The 26454-nt window shown below is 46.0% G+C and overlaps 1 protein-coding gene across 3 annotated transcripts in view; it reads right to left on the minus strand.

The window, feature by feature from the left end:
• The window catches only part of LOC136568519 (SET-binding protein-like), a 237074-nt gene that overhangs the window by 74599 nt on the left and 136021 nt on the right, over positions 1 to 26454 (minus strand). Inside the window, exon 3 of one of the 3 annotated variants that reach the window (XM_066568527.1) lies at positions 13672 to 14292. The exons of the other annotated variants lie outside the window; for them this stretch is intronic. Within the exon in view, the coding sequence (XP_066424624.1) occupies positions 14092 to 14292 (201 nt within the window). The 3' untranslated portion in view covers positions 13672 to 14091. Of the gene's footprint in view, positions 1 to 13671; positions 14293 to 26454 lie in introns of those variants that run through there. 3 annotated transcript variants of the gene reach the window in all.

Genomic DNA, 26454 nt, shown 5'->3' on the forward strand with positions numbered 1-26454 from the left:
GTGGACAGAGCACTGATGCCGGTCCGACATTCCTACCCTGCCGCAACCATCATCCAATACATGGACGACATCCTAGTCGCTGCACCATCGACGAGCCAGGTGGACCACCTGGTGTCTACAATCACAGAAACCCTCCGGGCCAACGGCTTCGAGATCGCAAGCGCAAAGGTCAAGAGAGGACCCTGCGTGACCTTCCTAGGAGTGGGAATCACGAGTTCCTACGTGACTCCTCCCAAGGTAAAGATCAACCGGGATATCAAGCCATCAGGACCTGGGTGGGACCCACAAGAGCCCGACAGATTCCTGCAGTTCACCTGGGCACCCGCAGGTTGCAAAACACCCGTCTTCCTTCAGGGAAGTTTCTATCGAAACCACCATAAAGTCCCCAAATTCCGGAAATGCACTCACTATAACATGACAGTCTTGCAGCCAAATCACCCTAGCTGGGCCGTAGGCAAAACGTGGACAGTAGTCCTTCAAGGGTCAGGAAAATGGGTGAATGTGCGAATTATCAGACTCCAACCGTCAGCATCTAGAGCAGTTGGGCCCAACAAAGTAATCAAAAGCACACAGAAAGGGAGAAACATGACCTACCCCAAACCCTTGCCCACAAGGGTCAGCGAGGTCCCGACTGGCGATGAGGAAGCCTTCCAGATAGGCCGCTCAGCCAGGTCGGACCCGGACCCAATCCTTCGCATGTTAGAAGCTACCTTTCTATCCCTGAATGAATCTAACCCTAACCTAACCGACTCCTGCTGGCTTTGCTACGATGTTAAACCCCCCTTTTACGAAGGAATCGCTTTAGATACCCCCTTCAGCTATTCCACAGCCGATGCCCCTCGCCAGTGCAGATGGGACACACCCCGCAAGGGAATTACCCTGAGTCAAGTCACAGGTCAGGGCAGATGCTTTGGCAATGCAACCCTAGCTAAGCGGAAAGGCGACGTCTGCACCGAAGTAGTTGAGCCTGACAGGAAGAATAATAAGTGGGTAGTCCCATCCGCATCTGGGATGTGGGTTTGCCAGAGATCTGGAGTGAGTCCCTGCGTGTCTCTTGCCAAATTCGATAACTCTAACGACTTTTGTGTCCAAGTTCTGATCATCCCTAGGATCCTGTACCACTCAGACGAGGAGGTGTACCACCTTTTCGAGGAAAACAGCCGGCTCCACAAGAGAGAGATATTAACAGGTATAACTATCGCAATGCTGCTCGGCCTAGGAGCGGCTGGAACAGCAACAGGTGTCTCAGCCCTAGCAACTCAACACCAAGGACTGTCTCAGCTGCAGATGACCATCGATGAGGACCTGCAGAGGATCGAGAAGTCCATTTCCTTTCTAGAAAAGTCAGTCTCCTCGCTCTCGGAAGTGGTCCTGCAGAACAGGCGAGGACTGGATCTCCTGTTCATGCAGCAAGGGGGCCTGTGTGCCGCCTTGAAAGAAGAATGTTGTTTCTACGCTGACCACACAGGAGTCGTTAGAGACTCCATGGCAGAACTCCGAAACAGACTGGCTCAGAGACAGAAAGACAGGGAAGCCCAACAGGGCTGGTTCGAATCCTGGTTCAATCAATCACCATGGTTAACCACCCTAATTTCTACCCTAATAGGTCCAGTGGCAATGCTGCTTTTAGCTATTACCTTCGGGCCATGCCTGCTGAACAAGCTAGTCTCATTCGTTCAGGCCCGCCTAGAATGGACAAACATCCTGTTCGTGGGACAGCAACAGTTACTGTGAATTCAACAGAGAACACTGCCAGTCACGAGAGACTTGCCTGGCAGAAACTTACTCAGGTTTCCCAAGACCCTTTTCCCTAGTCAGATCTCAACCTCCTACCTCATTTCAGTACCTATGTATAAGACTACCTCGTTCATTTGTGAAAGAGGGGGGGGAAGTGTAGTAGGCATAGGGACAGGCGTTCGGAAGATTTCGGGCTGTGACGGAAAATTACAGGAATCCTTCTGCCCCTCTCCCCATAGATAAGGATCACCCTTGGAATGTAGCCAGACGTGTAGCCCCCCTAACCTATGCATGCCAGTAACTTTCCACTCCATACTAACCCTAGAAAGTATAGCCAGACCCCCGTCTGACGTAGAGAAGCCCCTTAGTCCATAAATACCCTCGAGACCCCTCAATAAAGGCCTTTAACCGTCCACCACATTGGTGTCAGCGTCCGTTATTGGCCACGAAGGATCCCAAGGAGGAGATCGCCGTGCTGGACTCTGAAACCAGGTCACCGCGGCCTTCACAAGAAGGCAACAGCCAGGTCACCAGGGGCTCATTCAACTGGCAGCTGAAATCTTTTTGAATATCTTGCAGCTCACCTGGGGATAGGGATTGGGTGATTATCTCTGTCCCTGCCTCTTCCTCCTCTTCTGAGGGCCCTGCTTCCTCTTCATCCCTCCCTAAGTGAACTGATTTGATCTTGGATTTGGATTTCTTGTTCTGTGTAGGGGTGACTGCTACTGGCACAGGTTGTTCCTCTGGTTCAGCTGCAGTTTGAGTGGACATGGTGCCTGTTGGTCTGTACTCCCTCCTCCTCTCCCTGAGGATGCTGTCTAGTAACAAGCAGTGTGTGAGAACTAGTAGCCAGGTCCCAGTATGTTGCATAATTTAGTGCCTATCTGGAGTTGCCACTGCAATTTTTTTTCACATATTTTATCACTTTAACAGTGCCCTGTCATTGTTCAGGAGTGAAATTCCAAAGCATTGGAGGAAAGAAGTCCTCCAAATACTAGCCCATGTCCTCCCACATTTCATGCCACTCATGGCTATCTACCTTTGGGGCAGATCTCTGACTGACCATCCTAGAAATCTCTGTTCTGACACTATAACATGGTGTGGATCTTACTGAGGAGACCTGGCAGATTTAGCAAGAAGAACATGCTTTCCTTAACATTCAAAGAAAATTCAAAATTCTTAAGAGCTGTTGTACCAGGCCTGAAGGAGAAAAAGGGCATGAAAAGCTGGGGAAAATCATCCTCCCCTGTTCTTCTCAGAGGCTGGGTGCAATTATTAATAGAGTCCCAGAGGTAGCCCCTGGCAATGACATGAGATGGTATAGAATAACATCCAAGTCCTAGCCATATCCCCTCCTGGCTACTGCAAAAAATAACCCCATCCTGGTCAGAACCAGGACACATGTTAATGTCTAGATTCTTATTAGATGTTCACATTCGCTTTATAATTTACATTTCAGGCATGATCCTCAATGAAACTGATGTTCAGGCTTTGTTCTTTCAGCACTGCATACAGTACATGTATAGTATACATGTACGATATACATTTACTACATGTAACAAACTCCCAGTAAAGTAGTGACTTAAAACTTGATGATGATGACCTAAAATGCAAGTAAGACCTCATGGTCTGTAACTGTATCAGGGCATTATTGCACTAGGCAGCACATGCAGAACCAGAGAAGCCCTGAGGGGGTTCCAGAAAGATGAGTAAAAAGGAAAGATTTTTACACCAATTTAACACAGACAATCTAGAAAAGGATCAGACAATAAAGAGAAGGATTTATTTTATTTAGCTTAGACATGCAAGTGTCTACTGATTCCAGACTCCATCTATAGCTAATAGAACCGCATTTCAAGAGAGTTCTCTAAGAAAGACCCTGAGTCACTGTCTCAGATATGACATGACTTTGGGATATGCAAAGTTATGTCCTTTTAAATCCAACCAATACCACCCATAAACTCTCTGGCAGAGCTGAGACTTCTGTTCATGTATCTCATTCCCTAGTCCACTGCTTTAGCAAAGAGAGAGAAACTAAAATATCGATTTTTCTTAGCAATGCTATCTTCTTAGTAACAGAAAAATATTTTATTAAACAACATACTGAGATTTAAGGCTTGCCCTGGAAATGAAAAGTAGGTTTCCCTTACATGATAATTCAAAGTAAAATAAACAAGTCACTGGTGTTTAAAAGAATCATAGAATCATTAAGGTTGAAAAAAACCTGTAAGATCATCAACTCAAAGCTTTGACCTAATACCATCATGCCCACTAAATCATACCACGAACATCATGTCCACTTGTTTTTTGAATACCTCCAGGGATGGTGACTCTACCATCTCCCTGGGCAGCCTGTTCCAATGCTTAACCACTCTTTGAGTGAATAAATTTTTCCTAATATCCAACCTGAACCTTCCCTGATGCAACTTGAGGCCATTTCCTCCTTGTCTTATTTCTGGTTACCTGGGGGAAGAGGTCGACCTACACCTCACTACAACCTCCTTCAGGTAGTTGTAGATGGAAATAAGGTCACCCCGAGCCTCCTTTGCTCCAGACTGAACAACCCTAGTACCCTCAGCCACTTCTCATAGAACATACTCTCTAGACCCTTCACCAGCTCTGTTGCCCTTCTCTGGACACACTCCAACACCTCAATGTCTTTCCTGGAGTGAGTGGCTTGTACTAGCAATAGTGTGGCCCAGAACTGAACACAGTACTCAAGGTGTGGCCTCACCACTGCCAAGTATAGAGGGACAATCACTCCCCCGGTCCTGCTGGCCACACTATTACTAATACAAGCCAGGATGCCATTGGCCTTCTTGGCCACCTGGACACACTGCTGGTTCATGTTCAGCTGCTGTCAACCAGCACTCCCAGTTCCTTTTCCTCTGGGCAGCTTTCCAGCCACTCTTTCCCAGGCCAGAAGCACTACAGGGGGTTGTTGTGACCCAAGTGCATAACTTGGCACTTGGCCTTGTTGAACCTCATGCAATTGGCCTAAGCCCATAGATCTAGTCTGTCCAGATCCTCCTCCAGAGTTTCCTACCCTCCAGCAGATCAACACTCACACCCAACTTGGTGTTGTCTACAAATTTACTGAAGGTGCACTTGATCCCCTCACTCAGATCATTGTTAAAGATATTAAACAGGACTTGCCCCAAAACTGAACCCTGGTGATCACCACTTGTGACTGGCCACCAAATGGCTTTAACAGCATTTACCACCACCCTCTGGGCTGGACCATTCAGTCATATATAAACCTTCATAAGATTAAAGCAAAACATAATAATCAGCAATCTGATTTTTTTCTCTAATTTTAAATTGATGTAAAAGACCATCATGTCAGTAACACCTGGGAAAACTCTGCGTTGAATATTTATTCCTTTTTTGCTCATAAACTCTCAATGGTCTTGTAGCAAATGGTCTCCCTCTCTTGGGCCTCGGGAATACTTGTCATTTATGCATAGGTAGAAATCTACCTGCTTCAAGCTGCTGACTACCTCAACAGGATCTAGGGAAGAAAAGTCCTCATTTGTTTATCTGTAAGAACTATAAAGTGCTATTAGGAGATTTCAGATGTATTTCCTTGTCAGGTGTGTCCTCTCTGAAGGTCTTCCAATGCAAATCTGGCAATTACCAGAGGGGAAATACCCAACACAAATATTCAACCTACCAACCCAGCACTCACCTGGTGTCCTAGGGTGACGTTATGATGCTTGTATCCCCATTCATGTGTTCTGTTTATGCTGGATATTCTGTTCTGTGCCTTCAAGACTGGCTCTGAAGAGTGAAAGTTTTGTTTGGGTTTTCTTATCAGCTGCTCCCCCATGGCTGGCGGGACACTTAGACGGGGCAGTACGTAGTGCTTTTTTTGCTTTTTGCTTTGCTTTTCGCTTTGCTCTTGCTTCTGCTTTGCTCCTGCTTTGCTCTTGCTCTTGCTTCTGCTCATTAGTTAGTTCAGCTAAGCAGTCCAAATTTTTCCCTGGACTGTTTTTCCTTTCCCTTTTTTGGAACTACTCAAACCTGCTTCAGACTGGGACCTGGGAACACCAAGAGTTTGCACCCTGTGGCCTGCAGCAGCTACCCTCAGCCCTGGAGGGATTGATAACAGAGCAACCACCCCCAAGAGAGACTTTCTGAATTTGTCATCATTTTCAGAGTGGTGAAAGAGTGATGTCATTCGGTATTGTTCATTTTGTGTGCTGGGCCGTGTTTTTCCTGTTAAATGAACAGGTTCTTTCCACTTGTCTCTGAGGAATCTTTCCCGAACCAGTTGGGGGGAGGGGCCGTGTGGGTTTGCTTTCTGGAGGGGCCCCCTTTTGGAAGTTTTCTCCCAAATTTGCCTTACACCAGGACAAAATTTGGTGCCCAATGCATGGGGCTTGAGAGAAAGTTGAAAAAAATCCCGTTTTGAGTGCATTTTGGTTGCCATTACTCTGTGTTGGTATAAAGCAGTTAATAGCCATGTTTTTTGAATTCATAATGTCTCTTGGGGTGAAGGCTTGCATACATTTCTGATCCCTAGGTTTTCTTGAAATCTTAATAAGATCTTAACACCTATATGGTCCCTAGGTTTATTTTCTTATCCAGAAATAGCTCTACTATTGTCCCTAATATGTAGTTCTTACAGCAGAGGGGCAGTGACCAGAATAGCTATCCTGCTGGGCTTGGTGGCAATGATTTGTAAGAAGTTTATAAAGGTGCTGGGGTCTGTTCCAGGTATGAATGGTTCATGGCTATGGTTATGCACCCAGCTTGTTAGAGGAGGAGCAGGGGATGAGGCTTTTCAGCCTTTTCTTTCCTTCTTCTCCTCTGAATCTGTTACATCACTATTGGAGAATGTTCAGTTTCCCCTGAATGTTAAAGAGACCATCTTTCTGATATTTAATCTGGTAAGCTTCCTCTATACAGTCTGCAGCTTCTCTAGAATGAGGGCTGAGATTTCTAGACAGGCTGATGAGACCCCTGGCCCAGGAGTAGACCCAGGCATGGAAAATCTTGAGTGGTGTGGGACATGGGAGGATATGGGCCAAATCCTTAAGGAATTCTCTGACCCTATAGTCTGGGACTTTCCACATGAACAAATTCAGAACCCAGCCGAGGTGGGGAAATGCCTGAAAGAGAACTACCATGATGACCCTAAGGAGAAAAAGATCATTGCAGTGAGCTGGGCCCTGGCATATGCTTATTGCACACTGCTAGATACTCTAGGGCAGCAGACACAGGAAGGGGGGCAGGGAGATAAATCAGCAGCTACCCCAGTCACTCAAGCTACAGCCAACACCCCAGGCTCAAAGCCAGCAGCCAAACCAGATAGTGAGCCTAAGCCAGCAGCTAAACCAGACAATAAGCCTCAACCAATGGCTGTTGCTACTAGCACTAGAAGTGGAAAGTGCACAGACAAGACCGATTGACCAGTGGATGATGATGATGATGATGCAGGAGAAGGACCCTCAACGCTTCCTGACATAAAATCTGGAGTCAAAGCAACAGGTGCAAGATCAGAAGCCAATACTGAGTCCTTTGCCCTGAAGGACCTTCATGGCCTAAGGAAGGATTACACTCGACGATCTGATGAATCTATAATTAGTTGGTTAGTCCGTCTCTGGGATTCTGCAGGCGAGGCTACAATTCTGTATGGCACTGAAGCGAGGCATTTGGGATCCCTGTCACATGATCCTGTCATCGACCAAGGAATGATGAGGGGGGCTAACCCTCAGAGCCTCTGGGCACGGGTCTTGGAAAGTGTTGCACAAAGATACCTGTGTGCAGATGATCTTTATATGCAGCAAACCCAGTGGAAGACCATAGAACAAGGGATCCAACATCTGAGAGAAATGGCAGTGGCAGGGATTATCTTCTCAGATGACATAACAACTAGGAATAAAGACCTGGTAACATGCACGTCTGTGATGTGGCAAAAACTTGTACAACTTGGGCCACACGAATATGCTTCTGCTTTAGCCATAATGAAGCGGGATGAGAGGGATGAGACCATGCTTGATATGGCAAAGAAGCTCCGAGCATATGCAGATGCTGTACAGGGCCCAAAACATGCCAGAATCGCAGCGGTGGAAACACGTCTGCAGAAATTAGAGGACAAGATAGAGGAGAATCACAAGAAGCTCAGAGAGGAGATTAAAGAAGACCTTCTCCAAATCTCAGCAGTACAGATCAGAGGTTCTGGTACCCAGTGCAGACATTCCCCAGATGGAGAGAGAAGGTACACCTCACGAACAGAGCTGTGGTTCTTCCTGCGTGATTGCGGAGAAAACATGAGGAGATGGGATGGAAAACGTACTGCTACTCTGGAGCAATGGGTGCATGAATTGAAGGAAGACAGGGCTCAGAGAGGAAGTTCCACCAGAAGGAAAGCAACTCCAGTTGCCTGTAGCCGAACTGCCAGGTATGATGATGATGATATGTCTGATCCCCTTGAAGGGATCTCCAAGACATATGTCCAAGGAAAGAAGGATAACCAGGCTTAGAGGGGCTCTGCCTCTAGGTAGGTAGAGGCTAGGGAAAACCATGTTTCCTGGTCTGTGTGGATTCATTGGCCTGGCACATCGGAACCACAAGAATATAAAGCTTTAGTTGATACTGGTGCACAGTGCACATTAATCCCATCAAGATATGTGGGGACAGAGTCTGTTTCTATTGCTGGTGTGACAGGGGGATCACAGGATTTGACTTTGGTGGAAGCTGATGTGAGCCTGACTGGAAATGAGTGGAAGAAACACCCTATTGTGACTGCCCCAGAGGCCCCATGTATTTTGGGCATAGATTACCTCTGAAGTGGGTATTTCAAAGACCCAAATGGACTCAGGTGGGCATTTGGGATAGCGGCTGTAGAGACAGAGGGCATCCAGCAATTGAACACCTTGCCTGGACTGTCAAAAAATCCATCTACAGTAGGACTTCTGAAGGGGGAAGACCAACCAGGTACCAATTGCCACTTTGATGGTGCATCGCTGACAGTATAGAACTACTTGAGATGCTGTGATCCCCATCCATAAGATGATCCGAGAGCTGGAGAGCCAAGGGCTGGTCAGCAAGGGCCACTCACTCTTCAACAGCCCCATGTGGCCTGTGTGTAAATCTGAAGGAGAATGGAGATTGACTGTGGACTACAATGCATTGAATGAAGTGACTCCACCACTGAGCACTGCCGTGCCAGACATGTTAGAGGTCCAGTATGAGCTGGAGTCCAAAGCAGCGAAGTGGTATGCCACTATAGACATCGCCAATGCATTTTTCTCCATTCCTCTGGCAGCAGAATGCAGGCCTCAGTTTGCCTTCACGTGGAGGGGAGTGCAGTATACCTGGAACCAACTGCCCCAGGGGTGGAAACACAGTCCTACCCTCTGCCTTGAACTGATCCAGGCTGCACTAGAAAAGGGTGAGGCTCCAGAACAGCTACAGTATATTGATGACATCATTGTGTGGGGGAACACAGCCGTGGAAGTGTTTGAGAAAGGAGAGAAAATTATCCAAATCCTCCTGGGAGCTGGTTTCGCCATTAAAAAGAGCAAAGTAAAGGGACCAGCTCGTGAGATTCAGTTCCTAGGAGTAAAGTGGCAAGATGGACAGCGTCAGATTCCTACAGATGTCATCAACAAGATCACAGCAATGTCTCCACCAACCAATAAGAAGGAGACACGAGCTGTCCTAGGTGCCATAGGCTTTTGGAGAATGCATATTCCTGAGTACAGCCAGATTGTGAGCCCTCTTTACCTGGTCACCCGCAAGAAGAACACTTTCCACTGGGGCCCGGAGCAGCAACAAGCTTTTGCCCAAATTAAGCAGGAGATCGCTCATGCGGTGGCCCTTGGCCCAGTTAGGACAGGACCAGAGGTGAAAAACATGCTCTACTCTGCAGCCGGGAACAATGGCTTGTCCTGGAGCCTTTGGCAGAAGATGCCTGGGGAGACTCGGGGTCGACCACTGGGATTTTGGAGTCGAAGCTACAGAGGCTCTGAAGCCAACTACACTCCCACAGAGAAAGAAATCTTGGCTGCCTATGAAGGAGTTCAAGCCACCTCAGAAGTGATTGGTACAGAAGCACAATTCCTCCTGGCACCCCGACTACCGGTGCTGGGGTGGATGTTCAAAAGCAAGGTTCCCTCCACTCACCATGCCACCAGTGCTACATGGAGCAAGTGGATTGCTCTTATGACTCAGCATGCCCGTATAGGTAGATTGAATCGCCCTGGGATAATGGAGGTAATTACAAATTGGCCCGAAGGTGAGAATTTTGGTGTCACAGATGAAGAACAAGAACCAGTGACACGGACTGAAGAGGCTCCTCCATATAACCAACTGCCACCAAAGGAAACGCGCTACGCTCTTTTCACTGATGGTTCCTGTCGCATTGTAGGGATGAACTGGAAGTGGAAAGCAGCCGTATGGAGCCCCACAAGACACGTCGCAGAGGCCACTGAAGGAGAAGGTGCATCAAGTCAACTTGTGTAACTCAAAGCTGTTCAACTGGCCCTAAACATTGCAGAAAGAGAGAAGTGGCCAAAGCTCTAACTCTACACTGATTCATGGATCGTAGCCAATGGTCTGTGGGGATGGCTGGAAAAGTGGAAAGAGGCTAACTGGCAGCGTAGAGGAAAACCAATTTGGGCTGCTGATGAGTGGAAAGACACTGCTACCAGGGTAGGGAGGCTACCTGTGAAAGTCCGCCATGTAGATGCCCATGTCCCCAAGAGTAGAGCTAATGAGGAGCACCAAAACAGTGAGCAGGTAAACCAGGCTGCAAAGATAGGGGTGTCCAAGATTGACCTAGATTGGGAACACAAGGGAGAGTTATTCCTAGCTCGATGGGCCCATGATGCCTCAGGCCATCAGGGCAGGGATGCCACCTATAAGTGGGCATGAGACCGAGGGGTGGATTTAACCATGGACAGTATTTCACAGGTTATCCATGACTGTGGGATGTGTGCTGCCATCAAACAGGCCAAGCAAGTGAAGCCCCTATGGTATGGTGGGCGGTGGTCCAAGTACAAGTATGGGGAGGCCTGGCAGATTGACTACATCACACTGCCCCAGACATGCCAAGGCAAGCGCTACGTGCTGACCATGGTGGAAGCCACCACTGGATGGCTGGAAACCTACCCTGTGTCTCATGCTACTGCCCGTAACACCATCCTGGGCCTTGAAAAGCAGGTCCTTTGGAGGCATGGTACCCCTGTGAGGATTGAGTCAGACAATGGGACTCATTTCAAGAACAGCCTTATCAACACCTGGGCTAGGGAACATGGCATTGAGTGGGTGTACCATATCCCCTACCATGCACCAGCTGCAGGAAAAGTAGAGAGGTACAATGGACTACTAAAAACCCAGTTGAAAGCTTTGGGTGGGGGATCTTTCAAAAATTGGGAGCAGCATTTAGCAAAGGCCACCTGGTTAGTTAACACCCAAGGTTTCACCAACCAAGCAGGTCCTGCCCAGTCTGAGTCCCTGAATATAATAGATGAAGTCCCAGTGGTAAATGTCAGAGGTTTGTTAGGGAAGACTGTGTGGATCAATTCTGCCTCGAGTACAGACAAACCCATTTGTGGGGTTGTCTTTGCTCAGGGACCAGGTTGCACATGGTGGATAATGCAAAGAGATGGAACAACACGATGTGTACCTCAGGGAGATCTGATTGTGGGGTGAAAATGATATGCAATATCACTGTTCGTTGGATGTTACTGCCATTGTCTGTACATTAAACCATACAGACATGAGATAGAAGGAAATGTGTAAGTGTCGAAGGTCTGAGCAAGTGGAAGATGGAGCTTTGAGTGAGTAAAGTGAAAGGGGGGAATCCTGCAGCTCTGTAGTATGGGGCCTGGATTCAGTGGTCCAGTGTGGGGATGTGATGAGGGCATGATGGGTATTGCTTGTAATTTTTGGGGCAACAGAGGGAAGTTTTATGTGAATAAATGCATGATGTGTGGTAGTATGTTGCCGATATGGGGATAAGGGGTGGAATGTCCTAGGGTGACGTTATGATGCTTGTATCCCCATTCATGTGTTCTGTTTATGCTGGATATTCTGTTCTGTGCCTGCAAGACTGGCTCTGAAGAGTGAAAGTTTTGTTTGGGTTTTCTTATCAGCTGCTCCCCCATGGCTGGCGGGACACTTAGACAGGGCAGTACGTAGTGCTTTTTTTGCTTTTTTACTTTTGCTTTTCGCTTTGTTCTCTCGCTCTTGCTTCTGCTTTGCTTCTGCTTGCTCTTGCTTCTGCTCATTAGCTCGTTTAGCTAAACAGTCCAAATTTCTTCCTGGACTGTTTCTCCTTTCCTTTTTTTGGAACTACTCAAACCTGCTTCGGACTGGGACCTGGAAACACCGAGAGTTTGCACCCTGTGGCCTGCAGCAGCTGCCCCAGTGCCAGAGGGATTGATAACAGAGCGACCACCCCCAAGAGAGACTTTCTGAATTTGTCATCATTTTCAGAGCAGTGAAAGAGTGGTGTCATTTGGTATTGTTTATTTTGTGTGCTGGGGGGGTGCTGTGCCTGTTAAATAAACAGGTTCTTTCCACTTCTGTCTGAGGAATTCTTCCCAAACTGGTTGAGGGGAGGGGCCATGTGGGTTAGCTATCTGGAGGGGCCCCCTTTGGAGATTCTCTCCCAAATTTGCCCTAAACCAGGACACACGTGGATGGATGAGCATGTGAAAAAGTGCAGCCACGGAGAGAAGTCTGGACTTTGGTTGTGGGAGGTAAAATAATGGGGAGAAATACAGCATAAATCCCCACTGAGAATAAGGTTATAGTGCATGCGTAAGTCAGTATGCTGGGAAAAGGAGGGAAAAAACACATTTGGTATAACAAAAGATTCATTTCCTTCCCCCCCCTCCCAGCACACAGGTTCCCATCACGGGTGTTTGGGAGGATGGCAACTGAACACAAACTAACCAAGCGTAATAGCAGTGGCAGCAGTGCGGGGAAGGTTGGGCTTCCCCGCTCCCCTGACACCCTGGAGCAAGTTTGATCCCTCCCCAGCGTGCAGTCGGTTTTCCTGCGGCCAGGCAGCCCCCCCCACCCTGGTGTCCTCCCCCCTTCCCTGCAAGCGGCTCAGCCCCCCACTCTGTCCCCCCTTTCCTGTGGGTGGCTCTGACCTCCACTCCCTCCCCCCAGGGTGGCTCCAATTGCCCCATGGTGGCCGGAGCCCCGCCGATTGGCAGGAATTAAAAAAAAAAAAAAAAAAAAAAAAAAAAAAAAAGTTGATCTTTGCAGTTTTCACTGGAGGAGTTCAAAGCTGCTTTTACTATAATTATTAGAAATTTATATATCCAAGATTATTTGCAGCTAATTGAAACTTAAGCTTTTACCTATGCTCAAATCTACATCACAAAAAATTGCAACTGCTTTACCACACTCTCTTTGTAATTTCTTCAGCAAAATCATTCTGTTTTTATTTTAAGCATGTATTGTTCAAATTCTCAGTTATTTTTACAGAAGTATTCCAGCAGTTTGCTGTGTTCGAAGAATCTCTATCCTAAAGGAAACTTCATAGGGATTCAATTGTTAGATGGTTTGATTAGTTTTTAACCCTAAGGTTTTTACTCATAACTTCTATTCTTAAGAGCCTTGTTTTAAAAATGTGTTGAGTGACATCCACCAATTAGAGTTTGGGCTTTAGCCAAGCTTCTACAAAAAGTATTCAAGTCACTTTGGCTTGGCAATTTGACCCTTTATATATATGACAGCTGAACCTACTTTTAAAGTGAGCTTGGAAAGCCATTGTCCAGACATGATTTTCCAATTCTCTACTGATTTGAGGTTTATCAGCTGTTGCAGACTCTGAGATGACAGTTCAGTGTTTTAATACTTGATCATTATCTAATTTAATATGTGTTATTGATTATGTATATTATCTGATTAACTCCTAATTACTATCAATTTCTTTTTCATTATATGTATCATTTTGCTCTGATCTTTCTTCATGAACATAACCAAGACACAGTTGTGTCTGGAACTGTATAGAAGTAATTTGCCAACAAAAGCCTTATGTCATCATCATGGTATAATGTCCCTACTGACATTCTTCAGCTATTACCTGTCCCAGGACCAAGAAGGACATTCAGTGATGTTGAAGATCAACATTTCCAGCTAATGGAGTTTCTCCTGAGATTCAACTATTCAGACTTTAAAACAGTGATCATTTATTTTATTTCCCTAAGAGACATCAGACATTATTATTTTGTTTTCTCATACTGTGAAACCCTGTATCAATGACATGATAGAAATGGGTAAGTTTTGTTGATTGTAATCTGTTTTTATGTGTTTTACCCCATATCTAATAGATAACCAGTGATAACTTTAATGAAATAATACCCTCACAAGAACCAACTGCTTTCATATAAGAATGCATGGGCTTGGTTCTTCAGAAGTTATGCAAGTTATCAGGGTTTTAAACACTGACCTGCTTGCTCCATTGGATATTTGGATATTAAACATATGGGTCAAGTGATGTTCCAACCTGTGCAATTTAGAGATTTTGAGGACAACTGGAGGCAGATGGCTGGGAAGGCTGCAGCAGATAACATGGGATTGCCTCTGAAAAAGAAAAAAAAAAAAAAAAAAAGGGGGGACCCCCCCCCCCCATTTAACATTAAGAGGACCAATTCACGGATTCTATTAAGACTCTGAATGATGCCCAGAAATTGCTGGGTGCCATCAGTTGGTTACATCCTTATTTGGGGCTAATCATGACACAATTGTTCCTGCTGTTTAACATTTTAATGGGAGACCCTGATCTGAATTCACCTCAGAAATGGACTCCTGAGGCGCGATGAGCACTGGAGGAAGTTCAACAAGCTATTTCTGCTTGTCAAGTTTATCGAGTAGATCCCTCCATTGATATCACTGTTTTCATTACCGATCCAGATTTTCAACCTACAGGTATCATTGGCCAATGGAGTGAAAAATGGTTTGATCCTTTGCACATTTTGGAATGGGTCTTCTTGTCCTATCAACCAAAAAAGATAGCACCCACTTGGCCCCTCACAGAGGTTCTCCAAGCCCTCACTGGGATTCGGGGGAACAGTCGCAGTTACCAAAGTCACCATCTAATTCAGGTGACGGGACCTGAAGGTCATATAACCTCTGTAAAGCCGTTTGTTCTGCCTGTGCCCATGGTATTATGGGGATGAGATGTACTTTCTCAGTGTGGTCTCAAAATTCAGTCTGATTTTTAATAGGGGCCATTGTGGCATGTGACACCCTGAAATTAACCTGGAAAACTGAAACACCTCTCTGAGTGTGACAATGGCCCCTCCCACTACCTAAATTGTGTGCACTCACTGACTTTGTCCAAGAACAACTTCAGAAGGGGCATATAGTCCCTGGATTTTGCCTGTGTTTCTAGTTAAAAAACTAACTGGCAAGTGGTGCTTGCTCCAAGACATCTGCAAAATCAATGCTGCTATGGAGGACATGGAAGCACTACAGTTTGATCTGCCATCCCCCACCATGATTCCTCAATATAGATGGCACTTGACAGTCATTGACTTAAAATACTGCTTTATGTCATTCCTTTGCATCCTGATGATGCTTCTAAATTTTCCTTTTCTGTCCCAAGCACTAACATGCAAGCACCCCTGCAAAGCTATCACTGGGTGGTCCTTCCCCAGCGCATGAAAACCAGTCCCACTATTTGCCAGTGGCTTGTTAGGAGGGTCCTCAGCCTCATTTGCCAAAAAATGCCTGCTGCCTTATTATATCATTACATGGATGACATTCTTATTGCAACAGAAAAACAGGAAGTCGAGGAAGCCTTAGCCCTTGTTGTTGCTGCTGTAACCCAAGCAGGGTTTTGTGTTGCCTCTGAAAAAATCCAGCGCAAACCCCCTTGGAAATACTTTGGCTGGCACATTAGGACCGAGAGTATTTCTCAGCATTTACAGATTCAAACAAACATTCACACTTTGCATGATGCTCAAAAACTTTTGAGTTCAATTAATTTGGTTTGTTCCTTGTTAGGAATTTCAAATGCCGACCTGAGCCCTTTGTTTGATCTGTTAAAAGGGGAACCAGATCTCCTGTCACCTTGGCAGCTCACACCAGAAGTCTGCCAGGCACTGCAACTTGTAGCCAATGCTATTTCGAATTTGCAAACGGCCTGATGGGCCCCTGAGTTGCCCTTTTCTTTAATAATTCTGAATCCAGCTAAGCAACCCTATGCTTTGATTTTTCAGTTGGACCCTAAAGCGCCTGACCCCTTGCTGATCATAGAGTGGATTTTCCTGGCACACCAAATGTCTAAAACTGTAAGCACACAACATGAGATGTTTGCTTTGCTCATTTTAAAAGCTAGACAGAGACTTACCACACTTGTGATGCCTCAGGTTTTAGCTTTTATATTTTTCAGCTTCTATTCTGCTTTAGTGTGTAAGTCTAGGCTTCATATTAGGGGATAGTAAGCTCTCTCCATAGAATAGGTAGACAAAACAATTCCTTCTCTAGCTGGGGACCCAAGGAAAGCCGATCCAGATCTCAGGCCCAAGAGCATAAACAATGGTGGACCGAAGAGGGAAAACAAGAAGGATGGGACTTCATGGGCTAAGGCTGTAATTGGACAATTAGCTCCAATATGCTAATGGACCAAAACTTAGAAAAGTGTGAGACCCCGTGACCTGTTGTCCATTTTGTGGCCATTTTGGGTTGTGCTGCCCAAGGTGGATCTATTTGAGGCCTCTTAATAAATACCTACTTTATTCTTTAGCTCTGTCTAGTCTCTGTTCTAGGTCAGCCTTCACAAGGCATCACTTGCAGGTGTGGATTTTTGTTTGATCTGTTTGCCTATTACTACTGTCTATTTACAGTGGCTGTTGCAGCAATCTGAAGTTTTTCAAATGGCCATCACTGGCTTCTCTGGACAGCTTTCTACACATACCTCAAATCACAAGCTTGTGGCAACCAGCTTTAATCTCCTAATGCAACCCAAGAGAAGTGAGGTCCCATTACAAGCTTTGACTGTCTTTACAGATGGATCTGGCTGCACCCACGAGTCAGAACTGCTTTGGTGGAACACTGATTTCAATTGATGGGATTCAGATGTCGCTACTGTTTCAGGTTCCCCCCCAGACTGCTGAATTGGCAGCTGTTGTCTGAGTCTTTCAGCAATTTGTCATGCCTTTTAACTTAATAACAGATTCTGCTTATGTTGCAGGACTTGAGGAGAGAGCTGAAGCTGCTGTACTAAAGGATGTGCCCAACAAGGAATCATTTCACTGGTTACAACAACTTGTTTTCCTTTTAGATACTAGACAGCACCCTTACTTTGTTATGCACGTCAGGTCTTGCACAACTTTACCTGGTTTCATTACAGAGGGGAACTGGCAAGCAGATTTACTTGCCTTGCCTGTTCAACTGCCGAACTGCTTTTCCCAGGCAAAACTCACTCGTTTTTTCACCAGAATGCTGCTGCGCTCACCTGTGCCTTTGACTCGACCACATGCCAAGCTGCTGGTATCATGGCTGTGTGGCCAGAGTGCCAAAGACACTCCTTCCCCTCCATTGCAGGAGGTGTTAACCCTAGAGGACTCGAAAGCCTTCAAATTTGGCAGATGTTACTCATTTTCCTGAGTTTGGCAGACTTAAGTACACTCGTTCCTCTATTGACACCTTTTCAGGTGCTTTGTTTGCATCCTGTCATACAGGGGAATCAGCAAAAGATGTTTGCAGTCACTTTACGAGTGCCTTTGCGGTCCTGGGAATCCCCTCATGAGTCAAAACTGATAATGGCCCAGCATATATTTCCCAGAGGATTGTAAATTTCCTTGCCCTCTGAAGAGTGACACACAAAACAGGGATTCTTCATTCCTCAAGGGGCCAAGCTATAACTGAGAGAGCCCATGCTTTGCTGAAGTGTCTTTTGTTACAACAGAAAGGGAGAATGAGGAATGTTACCCTGGCAGAGCAATTACAGATGTTTTTAAACTTTTTTAATTGCTCCCTAATGGATCCTAACCCTCCAATTGTAAGACATTTTGGCAATAACTCTCAGTTAGAAGTTAAACAGAAAGCCCCAGTTCTTATTAAGGACCCAGAAAGAAGACGTACAATTATGGGACCTTATCCCCTTGTCACATGGAGAAGAGGTTTTGCTTGTGTCTCTACAGAAAATGGCCTAGGGTTGATCCCGGCCAAAAACGTGAGACCTTTCAGAGAATCCTTGAACACCTCTCTTGAGGATTCTGATCACCCTGGCACTCCCTCCCTGGTTTTGCTTGCTTCACCGTCAGCTCTGCCTTCTCAGACCGCTGAGTCCGGATCCACTGAGAGCCTGCAGCCACCCAAACCAGCTTCTACCTCACCCGAAGGGACTCATCGATCTCTCACCACTTCACAAGCTGCACAGTCAACTCATTCCAGAGACAGTAGAAGCTCCAATTGCAGAACAAGTCTCTCTCTGAGAAAAATGGCAGAGATGGAGTGAAAGGACGCTTGGACTTACATTTGAAAATAACCCTATCCCTTGTTTTATTTGCAGAGACTATTCCCACCAAGTGTGGACTTTGTGTTTAAGTGCCAGAGAAAGTGGTATTGAGAATCATAGCACCAGCGTCGGGATTGCCCACAGTGTGATCCTTTACGCTATTCGTTTGTCGATTGTATAATTTTAAAATTGGTGTGTGTGCAAGAGTATGGCTTGCTTCCACATCAGTAGTTTTGGGAGCCAGATCCGCTTTCTCAGGCTGGTCCTTCTAGTAGGATTCCTTCTCAACAAAGGAGAGGTGGTCACAATGCCACACCTTCCAGAACTTAATGTGTGGCTTACGCTAGCTCAAGCTTTAAATTAATCCACATTGTGCCTATCCATGACCTCCCCCAGTGATTCTTTCCAGACTTGCCTAGTAGCCATGCCTTTAGAGAAAAGTGAATAGGATGCCTTATACAACATGACAATGCACAGGGATTGTGCCACCCCAGGTCAAATTGAGTCAGTGTGGTGGTGCAATGATAAGTATCATAAAAAGAAAAGTAGACCAGCTGGATGGTATTTTGCTAACAAAAGAGGGTTAGGAGTAAATAAAGTTTCTGACTTTTTTACTCTTTCCCTATAGCCTCAAGAATTGGACATTTTTGGATCCACGCAGTCCTTTAAATGTTTCTTTCTAAGTTATACTAGTGGACCCTTTACTGATAAAAGATTCTGCCTTGATGTATTGGGCACGGGAATTTATGCCAATGCTTCTGCCTGGTGTAATCATACCCTGCCTCAACCATTTTTACCTGGGAGTGCTTCTATTGGATTAATAGACAATATATTTTTGAAATGTGGAAATAGAGCCTGGAAAGGAATACCAGGAAGGGCTATGGGAGGCCCTTGCACTTTTGGGTGACTAACCATGTTTCACTCCTTCAGGAAAAGCTTACTGTCTTTACACAGATTGATGCGAGCAAAGCCTAGCACACACACATATAGTCCAGATTGCGATGATAACATCAAATCCTGGAGCATTGGAGCCTGAGTGTTTGCCTCAATTATTCCATCTATAGGCACAGCACACACATTAAAAACTTTAAATAACCTTGGCTTCTGGCTTGCAAAACAAATGAATGCTATTAGCTCTGCTTTAACAGGCTTATTAACAGATGTTGAGGCATGCTACACTGCAGAATAGAGCTGCAATCGATTTTTTGCTTTTGGCACATGGACATGGTTGTGAAGATTTTGAAGGCTTATGCTGCATGAACCTTTTGGACCACTCTTTGTCTATTCATGCTAACATACAGGGCCTTTGAGACAGTGTAACCAAATTAAGAGTAGTAGAGGATAGTGACTGGCTTGGACACATATTTGGAGGATGGGGGCTTACTGGCTGGCTTAAACATTTAGCTAAAACAGGAATTTTTATTTTAGCCATATTATTGCTTATGATGATTTGCTTGCCAAGTGTTTTGCAATGTGTTCAGAGACTGATTGATAAATCCACAAAGAAAATTTTACTGGTGGAAAAGAAAGGGGGAGATGTAGAAATACAGCTAGAAATCTGAGCTGGGAGCACTGTTCAACTCATGACAGAAGTGGATATGTTAGCATTAGTAGGCCACAAGGCTTGGCAACAGAAAGCAGAACCCTGAAGAAGGAACGCAGAAGTTAACGGTGTGCTTGGTACCATGTGCTTGGTAAGCAGAAATTATGTAAGACCGTACATACATGCACTAGTCTGTACAAGGCTTTGAATTAAGCAATGTTACCTATTTACATAAACGTTATAGTTGTGCTATTTTTAGTTACAGCTGAAAAGGTATATAAACTCAGCTTTGTGTATCAATAAATGGCTTCATGTGTGCAAACCATGGAGACCCCATCTTTATCAATCACTGTCATGACTCAATTGTCTTGGGGATGCCATGCCTCCAAAGGACTTGTTTTTCAAGGCCCAGGATGGTGTTACAGACAGTAGTGTGAGGCACAGGGTAGGTCTCCAGCCATCCTGAGGTGGTTTCTAATGTTGTGAGCATGTAGCGCTTGCCTTGGCTGGTTCAAGGCAGTGTGATGTCATCAATTTGCCAGACTTCTCCATACTTATATTTGGACCACTGCCCACCATACCATAGGGGCTTCACCCACTTGGCCTGCTTGATCACAGTGCACGTCTCACAGTCATAGATAACCTGGGAGATACTGTCCATGGTTAGATCTACCCCTCAGTCTCGTGCCCACTTATAGGTGGCATCTCTGCCCTGATGGCCTGAGGCATCATGGGCCCATTGAGCTAGGAATAATTCTCTTTGTGTTGCCAATCCAAGCCTATCTAGGTGTGCTGGTTTTGCAATAATTGATTTATGGTGAACATAGGAAAAGTTCATTTTAGTTCTCATTATCATCTTTTAATTCTGTTAATAATTTTTTTTCATTTATACCTTTTAAATTTTTGAGGCTGTTTTGCCCTTAAAATCTTTTCTCCTAATCATTATCTCACCCCATGAGTTTTCTTTTCCCCTCCTCTGCATAATTATAGCAGAGGAGAATGAAAAAATGATTTTCATCAGTACACTGGCGTTTGGTCAGCATCAACCCATCACACTGGGGCACCTCTATCTTTGCAGCCTGATCTACCTGCTCATTGTTTTGATGCTCCTTGTTAGCCTGACACTTGGGGACATGGGCATCCACATGGCAGACCTTCACAGGTAGCTTTTCTACCCGGGCAGTGATGTCTTTCCCCTCTTCAGCAGCCCAGACTGGTTTACCCCTATACTGCCAATTAGCCTTTTTTCCACTTTTCTAGCCAACCGCACAAAGCATTGGCTACCATCCATGAATCAGTGTAGAGGTAGAGCTTTGGCCACTTCTCTCTTTGAGCAATGTCCAGGGCCAGCTGAACGGCTTTGAGTTCAGCAAATTGGCTTGATCCACCTTCTCCTTCAGTAGCTTCTGCAACCTGTTGTGTGGGGCTCCATACAGCTGCTTTCCACTTTTGGTTTTTCCCTATGATGCAACAGGAACCATCAGTGAAAAGACCATAGTGTGTTTCTTCTGCTGGCTGTTGGTTGCACTGTGGAGCTTCCTCAGCCTGTGTCATTTGTTCTTGCTCCTCTCCATCAGTGTGACCAAAGTTTTCACCTTCCAGCCAATTTGTAATTATTTCCAACATCCCAGGGCAATTCGAATTTCCAACATGGGTGGGTTATTTGATGAGGGCAATCCATTTGCTTTATGTGGCATCGGTGGCATGGTGGATAGAGGGAAACTTTTCTTTGAACATCCACACCAGCACCAGTAGTCGGGGTTCCAGGAGGAGTTGTGCTTCAGTGCCAATTACCTCTGAGGGAGTTCGGACTCCTTCAAAAGCTGCCAGGATTTCCGTCGCTGTGGGAGTGTAGTTGACTTTGGACCCTCTGTAACTTCGGCTTCAGATATCCCAGTGGTCAACCCCGAGTCTCCCCAGGCACCTTCTGCCAAAGGCTCCAGGACAAGCCATTGTTCCCGGCTGCAGAATAGACCGCATTCTTCACTTCTGATCCTGTCCTGACTGGGCCAAGGGCTACCGCATGAGTAATTTCCTGCTTGATCTGGGCAAAGGCTTGTTGTTGTTCGTGGTCCCAGTGGAAATCATTCTTTTTGTGGGTAACCAGGTAAAGAGGGCTCACAATCTGGCTGTACTCGGAAATGTGCATTCTCAAAAAGCCTATGGCACCTAGGAAAGCTTGCATTTTCTTGTTGATCGGTGGAGACATTGCTGTGATCTTATTGATAACCTTGGTGGGAATCTGATAATGTCCATCTTGCCACTTCACTCCCAGGAACTGGATCTCTCAAGCAGGTCCTTTGACTTTGCTCTTTTTGATGGCAAAGCTGGCTTCCAGAAGAATCTGAATGATTTTCTCTCCTTTCTCAAACACTTCTGCGGCTGTGTTCCCCCACACGATGTCATCAATATACTGCAGATTTTCTGGAGCCTCACCCTTTTCCAGTGCAGTCTGGATCAGTCCATGGCAGATGGTAGGACTGTGCTTCCACTCCTCAGGCAGCCTGTTCCAGGTGTACTGCACGCCCCTCCAGGTGAAGGCAAACTGAGGCCTGCATTCTGCTGCCAGAGGAATGAAGAAAAATTAATTTGCAATGTCAACAGTGGAGTACCACTTCTCTGCCTTGGACTCCAGCTTGTACTGGAGCTCCAGCATGTACAGCACAGCAGTGCTCAGCGGTGGAGTCACTTCATTCAAGCCACAATAGTCCACAGTCAATCTCCATTCTCCTTCAGATTTGCGCACAGGCCAAATGGGGCTGTTGAAGGGTGAGTGGGTCTTGCTGACCAGCCCTTGGCTCTCCAGCTCACGGGTCATTTTATGGATGGGAATCACAGCATCTCGATTTGTCCAGTACTGCCAGCAGTGCACTGTCGAGGTGGCAATTGGTACTCACTGCTCTTCCCCCTTCAGAAGTCCTACTGTAGAAGGGTTTTCTGATAGTCCAGACAAGGTGTTCAATTGCTTAATGCCCTCTGTCTTTACAGCAGCTATCCCAAATGCCCACCTGAGTCCCTTTGGGTCTTTGAAATATCTGCTCTGGAGGAAGTCTATGCCCAAAATACATGGGGCCTCTGGGCCAGTCACAATGGGATGTTTCTTCCACTCTTTTCTAGTCAGGCTCACCTCAGCTTCCAACAGGGTCAACTCCTGCCATCCACTTGTCATGGCAGCAATAGAAACAGGTTCTGCTTCCATGTCTCGATGGGATTAGTGTGCACTGCACACCAGTGTTGACCAAGGCCTCATATTTTTGTGGTTCAGATGTGCCAGGCCAACGAATCCACACAGTCCAAAAGATGTGGTTTTCCCTGGCCTCTACCTGGCTAGAGGCAAGGCCCCTCTAGTCCTGGTTATCATTTCCTCCCTGGGCATATGTTCTAAAGGTTCTTTCAAGGGGATTGGACATGTCATCTTCTCTTCCTTTATGCCTGGCAGCTCAGCTACAGGCAACTGGAGCTACTTCCCTTCTGGTGGAACTTCCTCTCTGAGTATTGCCCTCCTTCAATTCATGCAGCTGTGCTGCCAGGGCAGCGGTGGGTTTTCCATCCCACTTCCTCATGTTTTCCCCATGGTCACACAGGAAAAACCACAGCTCAGCTCATGGGGTGTACCCTCTCTCCCTAACTGGGGGATGCCCACTTCTGGTAACAGGGCCTCTGTTCTATACCTACAAGATTTGGAGGAGGTTCTCTTCAATTTCCTTCATGAGTTTCTGGTGAGTCTCCTCAATCCTATCTTCTGTTTTCTCTATGTGCTCTGACAGCCTTTTTTCCATAGCTGAGATTATTGCATGCACGGTATCTGCATATGCTCAGAGCTTCTTCAGCATAGCAAGCATGATCTCATCCCCCTCATTCCACTTCATCATTGTTAAAGCAGAGGCATATTCTTGTGGCCCAAGTCGTATGAGTTTTAGTCACATCAGTGGTGTACATTTTACCATGTCTGGACTCTTAATTGTTTGGTCAGCTGAGAAAACCATCTCTACCACCACCAGTTCTCTCAAGGATTGAGTCCCTTGTTCTATGGTCTTCCATGAAGTTTGCTGCACCTGGAGATCTTCTGGACACAGGTATCTTTCCTTCACACTCCTTAAGAGCCGTGTCCAGAGACTGAGAGCTTCAGGCCCCCTTGCCATCCCTTGGTCGATACCTGCATCATGTGACAGAGTTCCCAAATGCCTTGCTTTAGTACCATGCAGAATTGCATTATCACCTGCAGCGTTCCAGATGTTGACCAACCAACTTGATTTAGATTCATAAGACCATTGGATATAGTCCTTTCTTAGGCCATGAAGGTTTTCTATGGACAGAGACTCAGTAATGATTTCTGGTTCTGAGTCCTCTGCTGGCTGTAAGGATGCTGGCTCCCCATCATCATCCACTGGGCAAATGAATTTGGCTTTGTGTTTCTTTCTCTGGACAGGGGCAACTGCTATTGGCTTAGGCTCCCTGTCTGGTTTAGCTGCAGCCTGAGTGACTGCTGATTCATCCTCTGGCCCCTCTGGCTATATCTGCTGCCCTACAGTATCTAGCAGTGTGCAATAAGCATTTGCCAGGGCTGAGCATATTGCAATGAGCTTTTTCTTCTCATTGTACAGCTCTTTCAGATATTTCCCTACCTCAGCTGGGTTCTGAATTTGTTCAGGGGGAAAGTTCCAAGCTATCAGCGCAGAGAATTCCTTCAGGGTTTGACCTATGTCCTCCCATACCCCACACCACTCAGGATTTTCCACGCCTGGAGCAGGTGTCTGGACACCCCCTCTGGAAACCTCATTCTAGAGAAGCTGCAGACTGTATAGAGGGAACCTACCAGATAAAACACCAGGAAGGTGGTATCTTTAACATCCAGGGGAAACCAAACATTCTCAAAAGATAACATAGCAGATTTGAAGGGGAAGAAGGAGATGAAGGGCTGGGAAACATCATCCCCTGCTTTCCCCCTAACAGACTGGGTGTAATTACAAATAAACCCCCAAAGCTGGCTACCAAGACTAGGATGGAGAAACAACAGAGCATACACATTTTCAGCAGCTCCCAGTACCTCTGTTAACCTTCTATAAATCATTACTACCAGTCACATCAATATGGCAATCCTGATTCGTATCCCTGCTCTGTAAAAGTTATATGTCAGGGACAAAATTGCCTCTATCTGTGGATAGGCAAACATGCCTAGGGACCAGAGACACATTATTACATCAAACAGCATGGTGACTACTGTACCCCAATACAAAGTGTTTAAAACCAGAATGTAATTATTACTGCTTTTTTTTCACTTTCTCAGGCCCCTTTAAGTTGGGCGCCAAATTTTGTCTTGGTTTGGAGACAATTTTAGGTGAAAAACACTCTGGAATGAATGTTTTCTCTAAAGAAAACAGATTTTGGCACTCCCCTCCCACCTATAAGAAAGGAATTTCTAGGATGAAGGTGAAAAAAGATGTTTATTTAACAAAGTGCCTGCAGGGCACAGGGAGAAAAAAAACCTGTTAAATATTGAACTTCCTTGCTGCAGAGAAAGCTGGTGGATTTAGAGTTCTCCCGAGGTCTGGAGATGGGATGCTATGTCCTGCAGCACCCCGCTGGTCCACAGCATCCAGCTCCCACCGATGGTCTGGTTCTCGGACCAAAGCTAAGCTGAACAGTTCCAGAAGCCACAGAAGTCACCGGAGGATTGCTATTGCAGTCCAGGGAAAACTTCTTGCCTCAGCTAACAAGAACCAAGCTAGCTAAAAGCAAAAATGTAGCTTCTTCCCCGCCGCAGAGCTGAGCACCTGGGGGAGTCAGTGCCTGAACACAACACTGCGCAAGAATTCTCCCGGCTCCCATCTCTCCCCCCAGACCCAACTTAAAGCTACAGGACCCATTTCTGGGCATAAAGCAGATTATAGGGGAATACAGTATTATCATAAAATCACCCCAAGACATTGGTGCATTCAGAGAGACTGGGGTTTAACTGAAAATTTTCCTTAACCATGCAACCCAGAACATAATCAAACACCTCTGGTCACACAAAGACATATGGTGAAGTGACACCCAAAAGAGAACCCTGACACTCACATGTACCCCCTGCAGCCATGTGTGACACCACAGTGTTGTGATGACAAAGGTCACATTTAGTTTTGAATGCCACTGATGAACCACAGAAATAGTCTCATGTCTAATGACCCAGACCTCAGCAGTGGCATTGGCTGGGGGAGTAGCACCCTTTGGAAGTCAGGCTAAAGACAACCACTACCTGAACATCACAAATCAGAGAATAATATCATAGAATCCTAGAATCGTTTGGGTTGTAAGGGATGTCAAAGACCATCTTGTTCCAACCTCCCTGCCATGGGCAGGGACACCTTGCACTAGACCAGTCTGCTCAAAGCCCTGTCCACCTGGTTTTGAACACTCCCATGGATGTAGCACCCACAACTTCTCTGGATAACTTGTTCCAGTGCCTAACCATCCTCACAGCAAAGAGTTTTGCCTTATACCCAATCTAAACCTACCCTCCTTCAGCTTAAAGGCCATTACCCCTTAACCTATCACTATATGTCCTTGTAAAAAGTCCCTTTCTGTCTTTCTTGTAGGACTCCTTTAGGTACTTGTCCTGGATTGGCTATATGATGCTTGTATCCTCAACCGTCTGTTCTGTTTATGCTGGATAATAAATTCTGCACCTTTAGGACTGATTCCGAAAACAAAGTGGGGGAGAGAAGAAGCGCGGAGTTTGTTTTCAGAAACTGCC

The sequence above is a fragment of the Molothrus aeneus genome, chromosome W (genome assembly GCF_037042795.1).
Source record: "Molothrus aeneus isolate 106 chromosome W, BPBGC_Maene_1.0, whole genome shotgun sequence".
Lineage (NCBI taxonomy): Eukaryota > Metazoa > Chordata > Aves > Passeriformes > Icteridae > Molothrus > Molothrus aeneus.